The sequence below is a fragment of the Syngnathus acus genome, chromosome 2, assembly GCF_901709675.1.
Source record: "Syngnathus acus chromosome 2, fSynAcu1.2, whole genome shotgun sequence".
Lineage (NCBI taxonomy): Eukaryota > Metazoa > Chordata > Actinopteri > Syngnathiformes > Syngnathidae > Syngnathus > Syngnathus acus.
The window spans coordinates 25,739,921-25,756,563 of record NC_051088.1 but is presented as its reverse complement, the minus strand read 5'-3'; the positions used below and the strand labels follow the sequence as shown (position 1 = coordinate 25,756,563).

At 51.4% G+C, this 16,643-nt stretch overlaps 3 protein-coding genes across 11 annotated transcripts; all 3 read left to right on the top strand.

Moving 5' to 3' along the window:
• Window positions 1–57: 57 nt before the first annotated feature.
• On the top strand, window positions 58–3,259 carry LOC119119720 (osteoclast stimulatory transmembrane protein). The gene is made up of 3 exons (XM_037246281.1): window positions 58–177; window positions 1,043–2,057; window positions 2,280–3,259. The coding sequence occupies exons 1-3, from the start codon at window positions 137–139 to the stop codon at window positions 2,637–2,639; spliced, it is 1,416 nt and encodes a 471-aa protein (XP_037102176.1). The 5' UTR covers window positions 58–136; the 3' UTR covers window positions 2,640–3,259.
• A 137-nt stretch (window positions 3,260–3,396) lies between these two features.
• Window positions 3,397–6,197, top strand: pym1 (PYM homolog 1, exon junction complex associated factor). Of its 2 annotated transcripts, none has more exons than XM_037246347.1 (3): window positions 3,397–3,946; window positions 4,643–4,736; window positions 4,807–6,197. In XM_037246347.1, the coding sequence occupies exons 1-3, from the start codon at window positions 3,916–3,918 to the stop codon at window positions 5,273–5,275; spliced, it is 594 nt and encodes a 197-aa protein (XP_037102242.1). In that variant the 5' UTR covers window positions 3,397–3,915; the 3' UTR covers window positions 5,276–6,197. The 2 variants fall into 2 exon arrangements, with proteins under 2 accessions (XP_037102242.1, XP_037102241.1); XM_037246346.1 differs by having other exon boundaries at window positions 4,609–4,736.
• A 1,409-nt stretch (window positions 6,198–7,606) lies between these two features.
• Window positions 7,607–16,427, top strand: spats2 (spermatogenesis associated serine rich 2). 8 transcript variants are annotated; one of them, XM_037246243.1, is made up of 14 exons: window positions 9,216–9,373; window positions 9,943–10,161; window positions 11,236–11,452; window positions 11,595–11,674; window positions 11,751–11,859; window positions 12,173–12,222; window positions 12,322–12,523; window positions 12,699–12,815; window positions 12,932–13,067; window positions 13,329–13,387; window positions 13,782–13,891; window positions 13,984–14,086; window positions 14,294–14,409; window positions 14,723–16,427. In XM_037246243.1, the coding sequence occupies exons 3-14, from the start codon at window positions 11,431–11,433 to the stop codon at window positions 15,131–15,133; spliced, it is 1,515 nt and encodes a 504-aa protein (XP_037102138.1). In that variant the 5' UTR covers window positions 9,216–9,373; window positions 9,943–10,161; window positions 11,236–11,430; the 3' UTR covers window positions 15,134–16,427. The 8 variants fall into 8 exon arrangements, with proteins under 8 accessions (XP_037102142.1, XP_037102140.1, XP_037102141.1 ...); XM_037246241.1 differs by lacking the exon at window positions 9,216–9,373 and having other exon boundaries at window positions 9,380–10,108; window positions 14,723–14,966; window positions 15,009–16,427; XM_037246247.1 differs by lacking the exons at window positions 9,216–9,373; window positions 9,943–10,161 and adding an exon at window positions 7,607–7,857 and having other exon boundaries at window positions 11,338–11,452.
• The last annotated feature ends 216 nt before the right edge of the window (window positions 16,428–16,643 follow it).

Sequence of the window (16,643 nt, the reverse complement as noted above, 5' to 3'; positions counted from 1 at the left end):
TTTCTTGGCCTCAAAGTGTCATCTGAGCACATCACATGATCCCGTGTCCAGTTTCCAACAACAATGTGACTGTGACTGTGTGGACGCCGCAGCCGCCACTTCCTCTTTTACGCAAGTTTGGCTTCCGACAGCAGCGATGAAGTTTGCCGCCACCGACCGCGTCCTCGGGCCTCGCAGGTAAAAACCACAATCTGGCTCAAATCTGCTCGGGTATCTCTACGTGCGGGACTGCTTCCAATTTGCGCTATTTGGCATCTCTCGAGAACACGCCTGCCGCCTTCCCGTATCGGTTGCCATATTAAGAAAAAAGGACGGGATATGAATCACCTCAAGTTGTCACGCACGCTTGTTCCGGACTCAGCTGGCGCGCAGCATTTCTGTTGCGTATTAACCCGAAGCGAGGTGATGATTAGCGCGCCGCTACAAACTCCCGTCGTAAAGTTTGCGTGGCAAAGTGACATCGTTAAGAGCGCTGAGCGGTACCTCGGGCGGTACTTAGCGAGGGAGGCGCTTTATTGACCATCAAGGGAATTCCACAGCGGCATGCCGTATGATGGATGAGAAGGACCCTGAACCAAGATAAGACACAACTCCGTAACTCCGTAACGCTGTGCCAGAGTATACATTGATTGCATGAGAGCCAAAGCAGATTCTTCTCCAACTTTCTTTGAGTTTGAAATAGCAGCCAAGTTTTCCGAGCACACTAAAGGGTGCTGCGCTTTTGGAAGATGCCGTTGACCCAAAAAGTATCATCGTCTATCTATCTATCTATCTATCTATCTATCTATCTATCTATCTATCTATCTATCTATCTATCTATCTATCTATCTATCTATCTATCTATCTATCTATCTATCTATCTATCTATCTATCTATCTATCTATCTATCTATCTATCTATCTATCTATCTATCTATCTATCATCGGCGGCGCGTTTTCAAAGGAAGAAAAAGAGGAAAAGGAAGGTAGCGCTTTGACGGGCGCTAGCGCCACCGCTAGCGCCCTCTCGCGGCACTCGCTGTCTGTCTGTGTCTCGTGAGCAGGAGAGCTTGCCGAGAGATGCCCCGGGCCAAGCGCCTACTCCTCTACCTGTGGGAGGTTTACTCTTCAGCTCGGCCGGCGGGGCGCCACCTGCTGACCCTGACGTGCCTTTGTCTGGCTCCGGCCCTGCTTACGGGCTCCCTGCTCCACCGGTGGCTCTCGCAAACGATGCGCTGCGGGCACCGGGCCGCGCTCGGCACGGCGCTGGTCTCGGGCGCCGCCGCGTTGGCCGCCGCCGTCCTGTGTCACCCGCTGCGCTGCGCGCTGACCGTGAGCCTGCCCACCGTCTGCGCCCGGCAGGGCCGCGAGCTCCTCATCTCCGCCTCGCTGGCCGTTCTCCTCGCCGACGTCATCCCCAACATCGGCGCCAACGTGGGCGCCGTGGTCGGCGCGCTCAAGTGCGCCGCCGAGGGCTTCTCGCGGACTTTGCTGAACTCTTCGGAGCTTTTGAACGCAGCCAGGGGGGAAATCTTCCAGGAAGCCGTTCGAGCCGGGAAGGAAGACCTGAGCCTCGTCGCCAAGGTCAGGACGTTAGAGCGCTTCACGCGCGTGGATGTGAGCAAGGTCAAGAGCAGCTTTGTCAAGATGATCGGGCAAGTCCGAGTCAACTTCTCCCATATGAGGAACACGCTGACACGCTACAAAGTTCTGTCCAACAGGATTCTGGCGGCTGTGTTTGTCGCCTTGCTGATTTGGGAATCTGCTCGCTACCTGAAATCATATCTGACCTGCGTCAAGTTTGATAATCACACCATCCCAAAAGAGCGGCGGCGGCGGCAGCGAAAGGAAGCCCGCGCTCCCTCCGGCGGCGGCTTTGCCCCGGTGCTCCGAAGATTTCAAATCTCTTGCCGGGACTACACGCCCAGCGTCGTATCGCTCCTGGCGGTGACCTTCCACTTTAGCGCCATGGCTTTAATAGCAGCCTCGGATCACGTCGTCTATCGTACGCTGCGAGTCTTCCTGCCGTGGCTGCTGGACTTTCCGGCCATGTCTGCCTACATGGAGGTCACTTACAGGGTGAGAATCCACTCGCCACACCTTGTAGCCAGCGGCATCGCTGTCGCGGGATAGAAAGGTGGAGCAGTGTACGGCGTCTTGCAGCGCTCATCAGAATTGTAACGGTCTGCAATTGTGCAAATAATTATTCCAATGATTGGCAATTTGTCTTGCCCCTTACCTGAGCGACTGATCAAAGTGGTGAGCTCCAACACTCAAACAGCGTTCTTTGTGTGTCGGCAGGTGCGCTGGTTCCCACCGGCGTTTTGCATCGTCCCACGGTCGTGCGTCACGCGGCAGCTGGCAGACTTGCGCAAGTACTACAAGTGGAACTTCAGCCCCGAGGCGTCCACGTGTGACGCCGCTTTGTCGGATCCCGGCGCGGGCGCCAGCGCGCTGCTTGCGTGCCTGTGGCTGATGAGCTACCTGCTGGTGTTCCTCGAGGCCTACGCCGCCAGGCTACGGAGGAACATCTGCGGCTCGTTTTTCAAAAAGCAGGAAGCCAGGAGAGCGGCTTATCGCACGGCAAAATCCCGAGCCGAGCGGGACGGACAGGAGCCGGAGGAGACCGTCTTTATTACGTCTCCCTCGGCTCTCGGCTAACTTGTATATATATGTAATATCCATCCAACCGTGTCCGACTCTTGGACAGTCTCTGAGCCAGTGCTCGTCTTTCGGTCACTATATGCTCATTCTTACATTTTTCCGGATGACGTCCGGCCAACGGGTCTCGGGTAAGGAGCGTAGCGAAGCAATTTGCAAACATACGAGCAAATATGTGCTCAAACACAATCGTACAGCACGTTAGAAAAATAAAAATGAATGCAAAACAATTTCTACACTCTCCAGATGAATATACAAAAATGCAAATAGCATTTGGCTACTAAGTCATGTGTTACACTTGCTTGTTTTTTCTGCCCGCTATTCCCAGCTGCATCTCCCTTTTCAGCAAATTGGCCCTCAACAGGTAAGCTTCTGCCTTGTGATATGTTGCCCTCCAGAGCAGCTTTGTCGCTGACCCTAGCTGTCCACACGATCCATAGAAGTCAGAGCTCAAAGGTGTCCATTTTTCTTCCATGTCTTGCAGCCATATGTCGAAATTAGGAACACGATGGCTGTGATCAGCCTTCGTTTGGTGGTAATCAAGACGTCCTTGCACTTCAATGCCTATTATTTTTCTCCATTGTTTGCTTAATGTTCCTCTGAACCAATGTTTTTTAAACCTTAGTCTCTCAAAGTTCTTTTATTTGGTTAAAAAAACACATTTGATCATTTATATTGGCTATTATTTGAATACTGTAAATATTGAAAATATATTTTCTACGTGCTTCTGTACATGCATACCACTCGCATCTTCTAGCTGTATATCATTTTAATGGCTATCTACCTACCGCCTATTTACTTTTCTGCATTAATGCCTCATATGGTTTGTCATTAAACCATTTACGTCAATGGTACCCAAGAAGGCTTCCGATAGGTTTGAATGTCGGTTGTCTTGAGCAATTTTCAATTCTTTGAGTCCATGCTCCATTGTGGTTATGTGCTCGCCACCTCTGTCTCAAGATGGCCGCCCTGTGGCTGTGATGACGAAGAAGAAGCGGAAGAAGAAGAAGAAGGAGAATTATTAAAAGAAAAAAAAGAAGAGAACCAGAGAAGCTGTTGAAGAACGTGACAGAGGACTTGTCACGAACAAGTCCAAAAGAAGCGGAAGCTACCCGTGCTGGCGTGGCTTATAATGTCACGAGAGAGACCAAGTCGATGGCAACGTAATGCGTTTTTGACCACGCTAACGCTTCTGTAGTGTGTGCGTGCCTGTTTCGCGCCGAGAAGCGCGGACCTCTCGGGAGCTTTGAACCGTGCCACGGAGGGGAACTTCAAAATGGCCACCCCCTATGTTACTGATGAATCCGGTAAGCCCGCTGCCGCCGGCGCGTGTGGCACATCATAGAATCGAAACATATTGAGCGAATATCAATTAGTACGCGGCTGCTGTTGGGGTCTGTTCTCTGTCTCATTTGCACCCGCCGTGTGTTTGGCTACTCTCAAAGCTAGCCTGCTTTGTTTTTTATACAAATTATGCCGATGTTGCTCGGGGGCTAGCTTCCAGTTAGCATGATGCTATTGCGCGTCCTCTCGTGTGAGAAGCGACAGGCAGCGACTTGCTTAAAGATGAACCTTCCTTTGGATTACGTGCGTGCGGTCAGCAACCCGGATATTGCCAGTAATTAAGTGTTGGATGTAAATGCCAACCATGTAAACGGCTGTCGGGCTAAGAGCGCGACGCCGATAGAACGAACGGACTAACAATAGGCAGCTCGCGGCTGAACCCACAGCAGCCATCTTACGTTGCCACCGTCACTGACGACCATAGATAGTCTATAGGATGAAGCCTGCTCTGCGCGTATGTACGTATACTTTCCTTTAAGACATATTTGGCGAGTTGCCGTTATTGTATTTTTTTCCCAATTCCGTCCGTGTTTCGTGTCCAGCCATTTTTGACACCGGGCTGTATTTGTTTGGCGGGCCATGGTTTGGGGACCCCTGCTTTAGAGATTCGTCTGTGTCTTTGAAGGTTGCCTTCAGCGCTGTTACTGTTTGTTGGGCAGGAAAATACATTGCCGCCACACAGCGACCGGACGGCACGTGGAGGAAACCACGGCGGGTGAAGGAGGGCTACGTTCCCCAAGAAGAAGTCCCGGTGTAAGTTGATTTCTTCCCGACCACGTAATGTGTTTGTTGGAAATGTTTGCATTCCTCTTTTGTCCTTCAGATATGAAAACAAATTTGTGAAGTTCTTCAAAAGCAAACCGGGTCTTCCACCAGGCCTGAGCGCATGTGACGCCGAGCCCTCAAAGCAGCAGCGGCATCACAAGATCCCGGGTTGCGCGGACGGCGACGCCGTCGCAGCGCTCTCCAAGTCGGCCAAACGCAACCTGAAACGGAAAGAAAAGCGTAAAGAGCAGCAACAGCACGAACCGGAGGAGAGCGCGGCACACGTGGCGTCTCTCTCCGACGCAGTTGAGAACGTGAGCATCTCGGCGGGCGGCGAGCCAGCAGATGCGGCGGCGGAAAAGGCAAAGAAGATTAAGAATATGCGAAAGAAGCTGCGTCAGGCGGAGGAGCTCCAGCAAAAGGTGGACTCGGGAGAAATCAAGCAGCCGACGCAGGACCAGTTGGAAAAGTTGGCCCGGGCCAAGACTCTGCGAGACCACTTGGAGCAGCTGGAGAGCCACTCGTGAGTTTCCGTTTCATCTCACAATTAGCCGCCTCTACGTGGAGCCGCATATTCCCGTATTCGAAGCAGGCACACAATGAAAAGGCTCCACACAAACATGTCGGTCGGAAATAAAAAGCCCAAATCCCAATGGGATTTCATTGGGATCCAATCCCAACGGACGTCATGTCAAGAAGTCCTCCACTTGAATAGCCTGGACAAAAAAGCCCGACTAGCCCAAAGACCCAGACGCGGCGGCGCTGTACTGGCCACTGAAGAGTCGCATCAAGGCGGGGCAAACCCGTGAAAACAGCCAGCGAAACGAACCGATCGGCCAAGAGCCGATGTGACGCCTGGAGCTTGGACTCTCTTTTGAAACAAACGCTTCCAGTGCCACTGTAAGCTGCTGGGGCTTCAATGACTTTTTGTCTTTCTGACTTTATTGCCGAATGAAACAAACAATGGTCTCTCCCGAGCCCCATTTTGAATGCCGTGAGGACGGACTTTGGCCGGAGCGGGACGGTGCCTACCGACCGACCTACCTACCTACCGCGAAAGACGTCACAGCACCAATTTGACTGGATTGTTCCTTTTGAAACGCGTGCCCTCCCTCCGCACCTACTGACGCAGTCTGAGCCTAGTTCGGCTGCGACGGAACAACTTGTTTTTTTGCCTACTTTTAACGTGTTCGACAGAGAGAAACGCAACAAAAGTATGATTTGAACTGTCTGAGCAAACAAAATCTCATTTGAACGATGGTTTGCCGAAGCAATATACTAGTTCCATTTCAAAAGGGGTACAAGAGGCCAGAAGCTTTTCCAGTACCATCCCTTCATACTAACTCAAAAAAGAAAACGTTAATCATTCTACAAAGGAGGTGGAAAGAAAGAGAGACAAAAGATTTAAGAACATTTAGAATAAAATAAATCAATGAATAACTTCAAATAAAAATTCATTGTTGCGCATAGTTTTTTTCTCAAGGGAAGTCGACTCCCAACAATACGTCAGATGTCCGAACACGACACCCTGATTAACGTTACACTTGTGCAATATCACTCAAGCGGCAACGTTCGCCAGTTTTCAGAAGACGACGAGCTAGGATTGGTCGGACCTGTGATGTCATTTCCAGTCGACGGCAAGTGCCAAAATGTCCGACCCCGGAGATGGATTAAAAATGGCACCGCACCATTTTGCCCGTTTGCTTCAAATTCCACAAACAAAACATTATTCGCAACACTTTGTTTTGACCTGGGGGGTATTCCAGAAAGCAGGTTTGCAGTAGGAATGAAATCTGACGGGAGGAAAAAAAAACTTGGAAACAGCTCAAAATGAAACATGAGTCAAAAAGGTAAGGCGTGTTCAGCTAGGTTGTGATTGCACCTCTCTAATTTTAATTGAATTATTTCAAATGGACTAGCAAACAAAGTCAATATTCATTTAAACTGAAATATTACTTGAAATAATTGAAATCCCAAACAAAACGTTTTCCAACATCCTCTCAATTAATTCTACACGTTGTAGATGTGACACAAACGCATTTGTTTTCTCAGGTTGAAACGCTCTACCTGCCAGCGAGCAGGTTATGTTCACAGAGTAAGTTAGCGCAGTAACTGAGCCAGTGTTTAAGTTACTCTCTTTCAGAGTTTCCCTCATTTCAGGGTTGTGAGTGTAACATGACATCATGTACATCATCATACTGTGCTAGGTCCCTACGCTTACACCTTTACTTGAAATGCAATTGAGTTTGGCATTTCTTTGAAAGTACTTCGAACTTGTTGCTGATGACAAAAAAGTTAACCCGGCAGCGAGTGAGTAGCTAGCCACTCGCATCAAATCTGCCCTGTTAATTCCGTTACACAAAGCAACTCGTTTTCTGTCTTTTCCATTTTGTACCTTTAAAAAAAAAAAAAACATCTAGTCATTTGTTGGTGAAGATGTGTGTGCTTTTCAAATGATTACATCCAAGGCGTCACCTTGCATTAAAACTACATGGTATAACAAATTGATTTGATTCAGCTTTTGGTGTGGTTGTGAGGACCAGATAGAATTGCTCTTTCGCTGATTATTCTGGCCGTGTGTGTGGGGGGGGATGATAGATAGATAGATAGATAGATAGATAGATAGATAGATAGAGAAGATTCTATGCGAGCCTCCCATTACGCCTGAAATGCGCACTTAAACATTGCTTTTAGCAAAAACGGTGTCAAGTTGTCAGTAACTGGCGCGGGGGGCCTAAAAAAAACCTGATTGCCACCGATTGTCAGTGAGGCCAGGAAATAGATGCTCGAAAGAAAAACGAAAGGTGAGGTCCCACACGAACCGGGAGAGAAAAAAAATGTAAACGCCTTTCCAAAATGTATTAGTCCACAATCAATAGCGTCTTAAAAAATCCTTTTGCAAACAAAATTAGTATCTGCATGATTTTCACTTTAATATTAGGTTAATATTTGACTAGTAAAGTCTGCAAGATAGCAGCAACACTGGGCGTTGCACGATGACGTCAATTGGGAAACAGCGCTGTTTGCTTTGTTGGATAGCAAGCGCCTTTCCGTCTCTCCTTAACCGGATGACGTCGTCCAACAAAAGTGACGGAAAGGTGGCATAAAGGTGAGAAAATGGCAAATTCCAAAGAGGCCCCTGGTGCTCAAATAGTGCAGATCATGACCGGGAGGTGCAAGTTGGCAAAAATGAGCGCAATCGCCCGACTAGGGAAGTGACGACATCAATGTAGGGTTGCCATGTGTAAATCAGAAGACAACGCTCACGTCGTGGAACAGCAATCATACATAAGACAAACTACAATACCCGATACCCGATTAATAACTACTGCGAGTATGTGACCCATCATGAGGACGTTCTACCGAAGCACCATAGAGAGCATTCTGACAAGCTGTCTCTCGGTGTGGTGTGGAGGTTGCAGCGCCTCCGATTGGAAGAACCTGAGGAGAGTGGTGAGGACAGCAGAGAGGATCATCGGGGCTCCTCTTCCCTCCATTCAGGACTTGTCATCCCAGCGCTGCGTGTCCCGAGCCCGTAATATTATCAGTGACCCATCACACCCCCACCATGGACTGTTCTCCCTGCTGCCCTCTGGGAAGAGGTTTCGCAGCATCCGCTGCAGGTCCACCAGGTTCTGCAATAGTTTTTTCCCTGCTGTCGTCAGACTGTTGAACATTCAACCGTAGCATTCCTCTGCACACTTGTAAATACTGCTTTTGTCTCCTGCACTGTTTACATACTTTATCACTGCTGCACTTTGTACTTTATAATTATCTTATTTCATATTTTTATATAGAATGTCACTTTTTTTAACCAGCCGAAATACCACTACATTGTTGAAAGCCGTATGCAACGAAATTTCGTTTTGTACACACCTAGTGTTTACAAAATGACAATAAAGTTCTGTCTAAGTCTAAGTCTGTGACCAGCAGGGACGTGCGGTCAGAGGAGGCCTCCCCTGCCATCATGAAAAGGGGAAAAACAAATTCAATTGTTTTTATTATAAAGTCATTTTCCTTATAATTTCAGTAGTTTTGTATCATTTTGAACCAAAATCGCTGTATTTTCATAGTTATTTCAAGACCGAAGACGATTCGCTCGGAGGAGCCAACTTCCTGCCTTGCCTCCTCTGAGGATTGCGTAATCACACGGCTGCCTATGTTGACAGGCTATTCTGTTAGACTGAACTGCTCTCTGTCTTTATGTCGCTGTTTAAGTGTTCAAACACGGTGGCTATATTAACTCATTTCCGTAGTTAAGCAATATCTAGTGTTTTTTGTAACGTCGTGTTTCTTTAGATGACCAAAACGGCTTTGAAAAGAGACCCAACGGAGGCAACGAAAAGAAAGGTTCTCCAGCCTTATGGCAGGGGGTGCTAGTGATCCCGGGATGCTTCATGCGCCCACCTGTAGAATAAGTGATCTCCAGTTCAAATTTACAGTGAACAACTGAGGAGCAGTCGTCCATTTATTTCGTGTTACTTTCGTTTTATTATTATTATTTTTTTTCGTTTTTACATTTCGTTTTACAATGGAGGATTACATATCCAAAGGATTTTCAACGATGGATTTTCGGTCGAAGCAGGATGTCACCAGTAAAGGAAGAGCAACTCCGGAGTTAAAAGGTTGGATTCGGACAACGGGACCTCGGAGCATGTCTTTTCAAACGGAGTGGTACGCACGATCGAAAACAAGTTTTTGATTCCATGTGCTTTATTGAGTGTTTTGATGTGTGAAGACTGCTGATATGAGATTTTAATTCAAATAGTTCAAATTAAATAATGAACAAGCCACTCTCGAGCAACGTTCCCCAACCTTTTTTGTGACACGTTTAGGTGTCAGACAAATTTTACCAGGGGGGAGGGACGTCGGTGCCTCCCCAGTCATGAACCTCACCGCACGTCGCTGGTGACCAGTCATCTTTCCTCGAACTCCAGAATCGGACGGTTGAAGGCATTTTTATTCAAGTGCATTTTCTATCATTACGTAAAGTGAGATTTTCCTGTGCTTTCAATGGACATCGTCAATCCGTAAAAAAAATATGTCTAAAAAATAATAAGCCTGCCCGCCTTCCTTATGTCACCACGCGCCACTTGCGTTATTTCAGTTTAAAACAAAAAAGACAAAAGTAAGCAAGCAAGAAAGAGGAATCGGGCTTTGACAACCTCCTTTCCTGGACGCCTTGAATGGCAAGGCTACTAAAGGCGTACTCGTGTGGTTCCAACCTGGCAACCCGCTTGCGAACCCCGGAGCAGAGCAGAGCAGAAGCGGAGCAACAGCAACAGCAGCAGCAGCGAGCAGAGCAGAGCAGAGCAGACGGTGCAGCCAGCTTCTTGTCTCGTCGCCGAGCTCGCAAGTCAGTGATATCTGCGCGCACCCATGCCCGAATTATTCCCTCTTTCTGCATCACCAAGTACGTGACTATTATCTTCTCACGAGCGTAGCACGTGTGCGCCTCATCAATTAAAAATAATCTCTTTCCAAGCGAGCTGCTTCAACCGGCGTGTGGTGAAAGGAAAGGCAGATCCCCCGCACCCCCACCCCAATAACTGCAAGCTACCTTCAAGCTATCGTCGCGGCATCCTGATGTTCATGTTTAATGAGGGGACTAAAAATGGGGTGTTAGTTCGATACCGTGTTTGCCTGTTTGTTCCCGGAAATGATAAGCCCGGCGGTCGGTCAGTGGCTTAAGTAATTGCGGCCGTTAACGCGTAAACGAGTAGTCGTGCAAAGCTAACGCGGTAGCGGTGGGCAAGGCTAGCGAGCTATGCTTAGCTCCGCTCCACAAAGCTCGTTGTGCCGCCTGCATTGGACAAACAACCTCGTGGCTGGCTGTTCCAACCTGTCTTGTCTCGCAAGACATGGAATTGGCAGCCTTCAACGCGCCCAATTTCGTTCAAGTGGAGAAGGCAACATTTTTCGTTCCCAAATGTGCAAGTGATTCTACTTTGCCGTGGACGGTTCTGGCCACTCAGTCTCCAGACGTACAGTACGTGCGTTGGTCGCTGCTAAATGATCGCTTTGAAAGTTGAGTAGCTCCAAATGGCATACATCCCCGAGTGAGTCAATCTTGAAAGTGGGCCCAAAGCAACCGAGCTCGACTCGACCGTGAGCTGCTTTCACTCCAAAACAGGTCACGAGGTCAGGACAATCTGAAAATGCGCCTTTTTGGACTCCAACTCGTTGCCATTAATCATTTATGTGCCCGTGTCTCTTGACATTTTGGGCAAAATGAAGGTGCGTGCAGAAAAGAATGCGCACGGGTTCCGTCCAGTTGCTTCTTGCAAGATTCCTGGTGCCGTCCCAAACGGCCGGCGGCACCGGCTGTGCATTTGCATCTTCCTCAAGTTTGCCAGTCCGTCAGTGGCCCGGGTGGGTCATGGCCATTTACGAGCCCGACCAAACTGCAGTCGTCAGTCTATCGGGTCCCCATCGGGCCAGAACGGCAGTCATTTTGTGTTTTTGACGAGCGGCTTCTCCCTCGTAGGAAGCGCCTTCGCTTGAGCCGTGGGTCGGGCGGCTCGGTGCCAAGCTCCTTCTCGCAATCCTCCGGCCAGACGCTGAGCCCGCGCTCCTTCCTCCGTCACAGGAGAGAAGCGGGCGAAGCTCTCCGGCCGAGCCCGCGCTCATTGCCTCGGAAGTCATCGTCTTGAGCAAGTTGCCGACTCGTGCGGCTGACCACATGGCGAAAAAGAACCAAAAAGGTGAGCGTGCGCACATGTGGTGCACGTTTGCCATCACCTCTTTTCCCCAATCCTACCCGCTGAACTTCCCCACTCGGTCCTACCGTCTCCATTTGTGCTGTGAAGCCCACCTTTGTCCCCTCCCTCCCTTGGCTCATTTCAGACACTTTGGGGGTGGTGTTTGACACGCGCTCCAAGATGGTCATGTCGCAGGGAGGGCCGCCGGAGAGGATGAAGGAAAAGGTAGGACGCGAGCCCCGCCGAGGAATTTGCCGCCATCCCCGTCACTCGTCCGCCATGGCTTTTCTTTGCGTTGCAGATCGGCGCCGTCAGGGCGATCGTCCCCAACAAAAGCAACAACGAGATTGTTTTGGTGTTGCAGCATTTTGAGAACTGCGTCGACAAGGCCGTCCAAGCCTTCCTTGAAGGTACGAGGGCGGCGCCTGTTGTTGAACTTCCCCAAGAAACTGGGCCTTGACAAATGCCTTCCGGGTGGCGAGCTTTGGCGCGGCGAGCTTTGGCGCGGCGAGCTTTGGCGCGGCGAGCTTTGGCGCGGCGAGCTTAGGCGCGGCGAGCTTTGCCGGGGCCAAAATATGCACGCACACACGCATGCCTGCTCGACTCGGAGTGTGACAAACTCCTCCTCCTTTGACCCGGCACGCTCGTGTGTAAAGATCGCCTTGACGGCACCGAGCAGCATTCAAGTATTTTGCTCATTGTTTCCATCACATCTTTGTGTAGGGAGCGCAGCAGAGATTCTGAAGGAGTGGAGCGTGTCCGGCAAAAAGAAGGTAGGCCGGGCCAGGCCAGGCCAGACTGCTCTCGTTCATTAGGACCAAAGGGAAATGTCACCAGAGCAGCATCCCTGACATAGATCTTTGAATCTGCAGCCCAACAAGAAAAAGAAGCCCAAGGCCCATCCGGAGGCGGCAGCGGAACCGGGCCCGTCCGAACAGGGCAAGGGCAAGAGCAACGGCTTCCACCCCAATGGATCGCTGGCGGAGTCGCTCGACTCCCTGAGCGAACGCTTGGACTCGGGTTCCCCGGACGCGTCGGAGCCGGACTCTGAGCCCAGCGCATCGGAACTCGCCGGTAAGAAGTGAAAACGAGAGGCTCGGTGCGCTCGCCGGCAGAGCTTTGAGTAAGTGTGCCCAAGCTAGGCACCCATTGGCTGGTGAGAGAGAGGAGCTTTGGCTTGAGCCCAAGCAATTGCGGACGCAGCGCGGCGGCTCGGCACTGGAATGTGACGTGCGGCCCTCCCCCCCAGGTGCAGGAGCGGCGAGTCCGCCCTCTGGGCCTGGAAGCGGCGAAGCGCAAGGTCGGCAACGCCGCGACCACCCGGCGCTCCCCGATGGACAAAGTGGGTCTGCGGGCAAAATGATTGGTAAGCTCTGACTGGCCACCGCTTCTGAAACGCCAGTCGCAGTATGGCTACGCGAGCGGAGGCGACTGGAGTTGCTTGATGTCGATCTGAAAGCCGCACGGTGTGCCTGCCCTCAGCTCGCAACGTGGAGCGCTCGGCCAAGGACTTGCAGCGGTGCGCCGCGTCGCTGACTCGCTACAGCGTGTTGCTGAAGGAGGAGATGGAGTCGTCCCTCAAGAGGATGAAGCAGACTTTTGCTGAGCTCCAGAGCACGTGCGTACATGTGTGCCTGGCTAGAGCCCAAACCTCAGCCTTGTTGTCTTATGGGCTGAAGCCATTGCTGGTGCTTTTGGGGAGGGGAAGGCGCTTATTGGGTGGGTGCTTGGCACTAGCTGGTCCCATCCGCAGCACCACAAGTGTGTCGATCTCAGAATGGCTACTCGGGACCGTCTTTTCCCGCGTGGCGTTGTCGCAATTCTTGTGTGATTTGAGACAATTCCGCCCGCTTATCTATCCCCGCGTGGTCTTTTGCAGCCTAATGGAGCGAGAAGTGACCCTGCTGGCTGAAATGGACCGAGTGAAGGCAGAGGCCAGTAAGTAGCTGTCCGTCTCCCACCCACCCAGTGTTAGGCCAAGGGTTTTAGAAAAGCGCCAAATCCCAATCCCGCTGGTCACGGCTGAGCCCCAAATGAACGCTGACCAATGATTCAAATGGCCACGCGGCGCTTTCTGTTTCCAGTCAAACGTGATCAGTGCTGTTCCTATGACTGGGCACGTCCTGTCCCGTCCCGTCCCGTCTCGTGCCAGCCCATCCCTCACACAAGTAGTAGAGGGAGGGAGGGAGGGAGGGAGTGTGGCGCTATAAAAAGCTTTTCATTTGCCTGATGCGGCCAAATGTGAATGCTTGCTGAGTGCAGAGGTTAGGGGAGGTTAGCTCAGGTGCGGCCCCTAAAACACACCGTGTACGTCTTGGCTTTGTCGTTTCAGTCGGGATTTTGAGTGGCCGGCAGAAGAGAGCCCAAGAGCTTCGCAGGCTGACGGAACGCTCGGCGGCCATGTCGGAAGAGCAACTGACCAAACTGCGGGCCGACATCAAGGTGCGCCTTCGGCCTGCCTGCCCACCGACGCCTCCTTGGTTCGGCCCGGCGCGCTCACCGGCTGCCTGTCGTCCTTCCTTTCTCCTTTGCAGCACTTTGTGAGCGAGCGCAAATACGACGAGGACCTGGGCAAAGCCCTCAGGTTCACCTTCCATCTGGACCCGCTAAAGGCCAGCATCATGCAATTTGGATCTGGTAAATAACGGCTCAAGTTACATTTGGACCTTTTCCCGTTCCCTAATGCCGGGCGAAAGCGAGCCAGCACGCCACCTACTGGACATGGGCTGCGCTTGAATGGCAAAGGCGCATGCATCTCTTGTATATCGCAGACAATCAAGTCAAGCGCACGCATGGTCACGCTGGAAGCCGAGGCCTTTGTCAACCTCCCTCTTCTTCTGCCAGTTTACCACCCTCAGACGGCCTACTCGGATGGATCCCGGTGCAGCTCGGCGGCGGCCGGGCCCAGCATCGCCGAAACCCTTCCCCCCGACCAGCTCCGACCTCTGCCGGCCAAGCAGGTGAGTGATGGCGAGCCTCTGGGGCGCCAGCTGTCTTCTGGAAAGTCCATTTGGCAGCTTAAAAACCTGGCTCATGCCAGTTCGTGCCTGTACGTGGAGTTCACGCGACGGCCACGAGTACCTTATTAGTGCTTGACCTTGCTTTCAAATGGCTTTAAAAGTCCCCAATGAGCTACGTTGGTTCTCTTTGCTCCGCGAATGTCTTGAGCTGTTTCCTTTGCGAACGCAGTTGATGTTGTTGCGCAACACACGGGTGTCTGAAATGTGCTTCAGGCATAGAATTGCTCCGCCTAACTTGTGAGCCGCTCCTCAGATCTTCCAAGGCACCCGGCGCACGTACCAGGGACAAGGCTATCAGTTCGGCGGCTCCTACCACGATCGAAACCCCGGCCGCGGCGACCGATGCCCCCCAGACAGCTCCCGAGGCCTGCACGGCAGCCCCAACCACGATCGAAATCACGGCCGCAGCGACCGTGGCCCCCCGGACAGCTCCCGAGGCCCGCACAGCGGCTCCAACCACGATCGAAACCCCGGCTGCCCCAATCGCGCCTTCCGAAGCCCCCCGGACAGCTCCCGAGGACCCCCGGACAGCTCCCGAGGACCCCCGGACAGCTCCCGAGGCCTGCCCGCTGCCGCCACCTCGTCCACCATGTTGGCGGCCAAGCAGAAGGTGGCTTCCCACAACGGTCTCCCTCAAAGGCCTGCGCGCATGGCCCGTCCTTGACACCGGAACGGCCGCCCCCACAGCCATCCCCAAAAGAAGTCAACATCGGCACATCCTTGGAGCGAAGCGCTCGCGTGCCTCGTGGTTCCAGTCGGCGACCCGCGTGAGGCTTCTCTCTGCCGCCCGTCCACCTGCCGGCACTGCGATGGTGCTCGACCAAAGTCTGCCCTCCTCCTGACCTTTTTTCTCGGCCCCTTTCATTTCATGACACAATCTCAGCACAAGGATGTATGCTGAAACGAGTTGAGGAGCGTCACTGAGACAAAGCTGTGCTTTGCTGCCATCTTGTGGCCTAAATCTTTTGTGCTCTGCTGTTCTGTGGGCGTTAATTACTCACGTGTTTTTGCTATTCTGTCAGTTGTAGGGGTGGAGGCTTTGATACTTTAGCGAGAGTGGTCATTTTTAGACCAATCACTTATTGCCCACATGTGTAGGTGGAAATTGCAAAGCCACAAAGAGGAGACATTGTGGACAAGGCAATAGATAACCTGACTCATTTGGAGGTTGATGTGGAAAGTCGAAAAAGTACGGCACATGTCCTCATGCTGCTTTTCTTCTGTTTTTGGCATAGCAACGTCCAACTTGGTTCCCTGCGCGTTTTGCTGTTGCCTTTGTCCGACACACCTTTTTCCATTTGCCTTTGTAGAAACGTTAAAGTTCAGGGAAATACTTTTCAGATAAATGTTAGAATAAAATATGCCTGCCTAGTTTATTTTTTATTTTTTAATATAAATCAACTCTCGTTTTCGTACTGCACGAGTAAAGCTTCCTGCCGTGTGTCGACAGCAAAACGTGAAGGAAAACAAGTGAAATACTACTTTGTGGAAGCTTCAGCATGGCATCCTGAAGCTAAAGGTGTGGGCAGAGGCAAGGTCGTCGCTCAGTCACGCCTCAGCGGCCTGGGCACATGCCCGCCAGTCTGAGGGAATGGTCCATCACTTTGGACCATGACGGACGGTGGCCCCTTCTCCTGCCGAATGACGGAGCCAGCCGCCGAATTTTGTAAATTGCCCACAGCTGGCTGAAATGAACGCTTTGTTTCCCCCCTATTCTTTCATTCAGTCTCCTACCTATATATACACATGTATGCATTTTGTATGTTGGGGCATCGTGGACGTCTCGTCGCTGAGACAACTAGAAACTCAAGTGCCTTTTCTTCTGGTCTCCCACTGATGGGTCCTACGCACACCCAAAGCCACCACAAATGAATGGCAAAAATGAACGGACCAAAGATGTCGCCCTCCCCTCCCTATCAGCGCACTTCATTTATTACCAATAAACCCTTTGCAATATGGACTGATTGGCTTCGATTCGAGCGAATGAATGTCGCAGGTTTCTCCTCATAGCTCCTGAATTGGGCGCAACGCATGATTCCAACCCATGCGCTATTCTCTCTGCTGCTTACCGCCACCTACTGTAAGAAAATAGTCCGTCCAATCGTCCATCTTCTGCACCGCCTGTTACCCTCACGACGAGCGAGGGTTGCGGGCTTGCTCGAGCCTATCCCAGA